At 35.2% G+C, this 6,000-nt stretch overlaps 1 protein-coding gene across 2 annotated transcripts in view; it reads right to left on the bottom strand.

Annotated features, from left to right (window-relative positions):
• Positions 1-2,765: 2,765 nt before the first annotated feature.
• The window catches only part of TFAP2D (transcription factor AP-2 delta), a 59,355-nt gene continuing 56,120 nt past the window's right edge, over positions 2,766-6,000 (bottom strand). For both annotated transcript variants that reach the window (XM_090280476.1, XM_090280474.1), the window contains one exon: positions 2,766-3,542. In XM_090280476.1, coding sequence (XP_090136602.1) covers positions 3,323-3,542 — 220 coding nt within the window. In that variant the 3' untranslated portion in view covers positions 2,766-3,322. The remainder of the gene's footprint in view (positions 3,543-6,000) is intronic.

Below are 6,000 nucleotides of genomic sequence, written 5' to 3'. Positions count from 1 at the left end.
CTTAAAAGCACCAGGTGAAAAAAGGTCAAATTCTTACCACTCTCATACTAGGGTCAGGTTGCTCATAAATACTAAAGGGTCATGTTATGCCCTGGATAGTGAAGTGAACATAACCTTAAAAGATGGGAAAGGCAAAAAGGGAACTGCAAACCCAGAAAGAATTATCCATTTTTTGAACCATCTGAAAAAAGTGAGCAGGAAAATAAATAAGGCATCTTTCCAGGGTTCTCTACTTTCCAGAGAAGTAAAAGTAAATAGCAGTTTTCATTTATTTTTCTAGAACCATCAAACTTAAATGGTTATCCTAATGAAATAGCCATAGAGCTGGTTCTTAGATTGATTATTGAAATAGCCTTAAAACAAACATTTCTTTTTTATAGGAATTTGACCTAATCTTTCACAAATTTAAATATAAAAATTTTACATTAATGTCATTATCAATTATGTGTAATTATGAAGGTTTGCACAATAGTTAATCTGAAAAGCTTTTTCACTGCTTTATTACTTATTATAACACTGAAAATCAGGTAGATTTTTGTGAGCTACCTTCCATTACTATAAAACTATGATACTGATAATAATTGAAACTTAACTTTTGTTGAAATTATGATACATATCTAATTTTCTTTAATGTTCTCTATTAACTATATGTACTCGATATAGTTAATATCCATGAATAGCCATGAATGTGATATAGTGGAAATATTTCCTTATTTAAATAAAAATAATTATCCATAAATTACCATGGAAGAAGCAAGCCAGATTGACACACTGAATATTAAAAAAGAATCAAAAGTAAAAGGTCCTTTGGCCCATTTTGGACAAAGAACACACACACACTCATTTATTCATTTATTTAAAAAGTGTTGAGTACCTATTATATACAAGGCAAAAGTTGGTATGTTAACAATGTCTATTAGAATATGATAATAAATAATGATTCTAAACATGACCAGACCATCAATCCATGTCTGTCCTAATGGCTGGTTAAGTTAAATGTTGGGTGTTGTCCATTTAAGGCTCTTAAGACACCCAAAATCCTGGTAAATAATATGCACTGTAATTACTTATAGTTATACTTTTGTTTCCAAGGCTAATAAATAATAACACCCCATTGAGGTATTAAGAACCCCAACTAGTCACAACTATGGGTGGAAAAATAAGCTGGTACTATAAGTCAGATCTAATTTTTCATCTGATTATTGGCAAACATTTGACATGGTATATAACTACATTAAGTACCTAGCAGATATGCATATCAAAATGCCATATTAAATACTGATGCATTGTTAATAATAAAAGAAATGAAAGAGAGTTAATGTGGAAATTTTATTAAGGAAATATTAGTGGTCCACATTATCTGTATATAGCTCTCCTACTACTTATGAAACTGAAATACTCATCATTTTTCATGTGCATATTTTACAATATGGAAAATTTCATGTAAAATGGAATAATTTATTTTGTGATGAAATTTGGAACTGCAGCAGAATCTCAGCTTTATTCTACTTTATTTAAAATATTTAAGCCTTAAATAATGGTAAAATTTTAAAAATGGATTTAGATAAACATAGGAAATCACAATTCATTTCTTTATTTTAAGCTTTTCTACTGTGTCACTATAAAACCCCTTTATTATAGAATTCCTTAGTAATGTCTTCTGTTAATTGAGTTTAATCTAGAAAATTTAGATTTTTATTGGTTATGTTTCCTCTTTTCTGTACAAGCCTGAAGATAAAGGTCAAATAATTTTAAGAATTACTGTCAGGTAAAAATATTTTTTGTGATCTCTACATAAAAAATCTTGAGCAATTTTCTCCCAATTGAAAATAATACTAATATTCCCCACGGGGTTATGTTATGGCAGACACTTAGCAAAAGTAATTGAAATATGTTAACAATAGGACAATACTTTCATTCTACACTTAGTGTTGGGTGTCCACACATTATTACAATATTTCTTCATAGATGATGACTTACATCTTTATTTGTTTAGAAGTTGGAAAAGATTAACAGTAGAAAGGTTAGAACAATGTGGTACCAATCAGGTTTCTTGGCACTTCCTGGTTTAAATGGTCCTAACTTTCACTCAATTATCCTCTGGCCTTTGCAGCCTAGAACCTCTTGTTTTCAGGGTCTTAAAACTAAAGGACAGTGAAGCTGTAAGAACAAGCCATTTAAAAAAAAGAAAAAAGAAAGGAAGCACCTTAAAAAGTCTTCTCTGATCATTCTGGGTTTTTTGTTTTTGTTTTAATTAAACACAGACCTGAATGCTTCTGTGCTTCTAAACATTTAGAATACGGCTATTGGGCAGACAGAAAAAGCACGAAGGTAGAAAAAGGAGGGCTTTCATTCTAATGATACAATGATTGGCCACCAGCACTTCAGTGGACCTCCAGTGGTCCCCTTGGCTCTTCCCCTGTCTCTTAAGGGCAGGGCTTCCTGGAAAGATTACAGCTCCCATTCCCATGTGTTCCCAGCAAACACAATCCCACTGCTTTCCAAGTGGCGAAGCCGCCTTTTCCGTCATGCCCTGACCATTGGGCATGTGAGGAGAACAGATAGAAGCGTTCATTTATTACTTATCTCTTTAATATTATGCCAACCTTCTTCTTAGCTATTGGGGAAAAATAAAGAAGGACTTAGGGTGAGGTGAAAATAATCATACATAGAGGGGACAGAGTTTTCTGGAATTTTTAAATACCACCAAGGCACTGGTAGTTAAGTGGGCTGGGGGTGACCAGAATTTTGGATTTTCTGTCAATTCATAGGACAAAGATTCATGACTGCCCTTTTGAGTTCCCAAAGTATTTATTGATGGACTGATTGCCAGATTGGTCTAGTTAATGGAAAGAGGCACTCTTGTTACAGGGGACTGAGTCAAGCAAGATTGGAGCTGTCAGCTCTGGTGGTAGATTCCAGTTTGCTCATGCTTTTTGATCCCTACTTCTGGTGCTGGGTAAGAAAGTGCATCAGTCAGCTGTGAAAAAGCATGTGCTGCCTCTCCGAAGTCCAGAAGTGCTTAAAACTGTGATGTATATAATTCAGACAATAAATTACGTGCACAAAGGAGTTTATCATAACATAAAATTTAAAAAGTGACAATTTCATCACACAGTTACACTGCTGTTTTCCTTTTTTTCTCTTTTTTTTGTGGTTTTGTCCTTTTTTGTTTCATTTTTCATTTCCATTTTTGTTTTTTATGACGGTTCAGGGGAGGGTAAAGATTTAGTCCACTGAAGATTAATCACCCTCAATGATATATATATTAGAAAAAATATCAGCAGCAAGACTCTCTGGAAATAGATTCTGTTGGATGCAGCTAGTCTGTCTTTTCTGTTTTGCCCTCTTTCACTGCAGCCTCTGAAGCTTTCCGCAGGGGGGCTTTCTCCGAGTTGGCATGTCCTTGTCCAGAATCTGCCGCTCCGCCGTTTTTGTGGGCAGTGTGTTTTTCCAAGTAGTTCAGCATCTCACTGAGGACCGTTTGGAAAGTGCTTAGGGCTGCGCATATTGCTGGAGTCCCAAAGCCGTGAGTGATCAAACTGAAACGAGAAGTGGAAGGGAAAAAGAGATGAACAACTTACAGTATGATATCGGGTAGCAAATCCCCCATTCATCCACCTCAATCAATTTAACAGGCATTTATTATGTTCCTAAGTGGTGCCAAGCATTGTGGAAAGTAGAACACAAGTCAGTGTGTTGCTTTTAACCATAAGAAATGTGAGATGTATTTAGAAGAAGGTTTATCCTTGACAGATTTAACATGCTTTAATTATTAGCAAGTCTGAGTATTTAATACATGACTGATTCTCTGTCTCATTAAGAAAGTCAGAAAATACAACTTCCCACGAGTGGGAATCATCTCATTTTAAAGGATGATACCCACGCTTGTATGGGTGTACATCATACAAGAAGAAATAAAAATTGGCTGAGAATGCCAATTTTGTTTCTGACTTTATCCTTCCTTTCTTCATAGTAATTGAGTTTTACCTGAGCAGCTAGGTTTGAACATGGGACTAACCCTCCCACCTGCTTAAAAAGAAACCGAGTGTCTTTTATGTCCTCACAAAATAGTTAAGCAGTTATGCAGATAAGAATAATCACTTTGGTGTTGGTAACAAAACAAGATGGAAAGAACCCACTCACCCCCAGTCTCTTTAATGAATAAAATTATATCTTATGTAAACCACTCTGTGCTTGGGTGTTAGCAGTTGACTAATTAACTAATAACCATAATTAAGGAGCAAATTAGGATATCATGGCAACCTCAGGATAGGTAGCCCTTCTAACCATAACAAATATCATTTCTACTTGAACAAGTAACTAAGTGCAGATTCACCTTCTTGTGAAAAAAAGCAACCTGGGACATTCACTTGGTCAGTTATTTCTAAAGTAATGCTGCAGGTTGCTTCCCATAATTCATACTTGTAGTAACACAGAAAAATATTCTGACATATATTATGTGTGTTATAACATATACATGACATGTTATATATATATTGTATATCAAAAAAACCAAACTATTAACTACTTACAAGTCCTAGGTTGTTAATAGTTGTTATGACTTGAGCAGTTTTTAAATCAGATAGAATCATCCTCCATTATATGTTCACTAGTTAGTGACCCCTCTTAGGGTATGTAATCTTTAGGAACAAAGGTAATGAGATTTTAAAACAATGAAAATGAGGGGCTTAGGGTCTTAAACTGCCTATTGCTATGTCTCAGTAGTGATAACAATAGGATGTACCACATGGAATTGCCATTTATCTTAATATATTTAATGGGCTCAGAATACTGCTGGACCTATAGTAAATGTTCAATAAATAATAAATATTGTTGGCTGTGGGGTTTTAAGGGTGAGGGTAGGATTTTATGCATGTCCCTCATTATACTGCACAGGTTGCTAACATCCTTCATGTGAACATTTTACAAAACTTGCTCTATGCCTAGATCATAATTCACATATATTAAAAAGGAAAAAATAAACACTTTAGTTTCCAATTATTAAGAAAACAAAAGTGGTCAGTGCTCATGCAACTATGTACACAAAACTTGTAATGTTAAGACATCAGGCCCTGGCTGCTGTGGCTCAGTGGATTGAGCGTCGGCCTGCGAGCCAAGTGTCGCTGGTTCGATTCCCATTCAGGGCACATGACCAGGTTGCACATCAGGTCCCCAGTTGGGGGCGCGAGTGAGAGGCAACCACACAGTAGAAAAAAAAAAAAAAAAGACATCATCATAGTTCAAGCATATGCATATCTTTGCTGCAGTGTCTTGAACTGCTGAGCAGAAATACTGACTTCCACTCCATCTCTACAATGAAATAACTAGAGAGTAATCCATATGCTTTAGGATCTATCAGGGAGTCTGGACAACAAATGGAATTGATTGGAGTGGTGGAGGAATTATCATGACTGTACTCACAAAAGGAACTAAGTGAAACAATCCATTGATGTCTAGATGCTTGGCTCTGGGTAAAAACTACCTCTTTTCTCATGCTTTATTCCTGTTTTAGGGCTCCTTGTATCATCAGATGAATTTTATTTTCCTCTCTACCATCACATTCTCTTGGCTGTGACTGCCTTCTTCATCTATTGCTGAATATGCAGAATCTAGTTTTACTAGGTTAAATATTAAAGTTAATAGCCATTGTTTGAGTTCTGACCATATGGCAGGCCCTGTTCTGAGTGTGTTAGTCTCTATTGCCTCATATAATCCTGTTATCAACACTAAGTAGGTATTATTATCTCCATTTTATAGAAGAAACTAATGCCAGAGAAGTTAAATAATTTCCCTGAGAAATCTGATATTCTGTATTGCTTTTGTGCTTATGTTCTCCTAGGCTGATGATTTGTTTTATTCGTCTTCTTTGAGAAATCACATTATGTTAGCAGTTTTTGCTTAGTTTCTCTAACTTTGTTCTGTAGGCAGACTTAAGGTCCAGAAGATGTTAATTCTTGCGGCTTTCTTTCCTGTATAAGACCAGGGTTTTAAAAAATC

The sequence above is a fragment of the Furipterus horrens genome, unplaced genomic scaffold (genome assembly GCF_987537825.1).
Source record: "Furipterus horrens unplaced genomic scaffold, mFurHor1.1.pri manual_scaffold_6, whole genome shotgun sequence".
Classification (NCBI taxonomy): Eukaryota; Metazoa; Chordata; class Mammalia; order Chiroptera; family Furipteridae; genus Furipterus; species Furipterus horrens.
The sequence above is the reverse complement of the archived record's forward strand: the minus strand, read 5'-3'. Positions and strand labels throughout refer to the sequence as shown.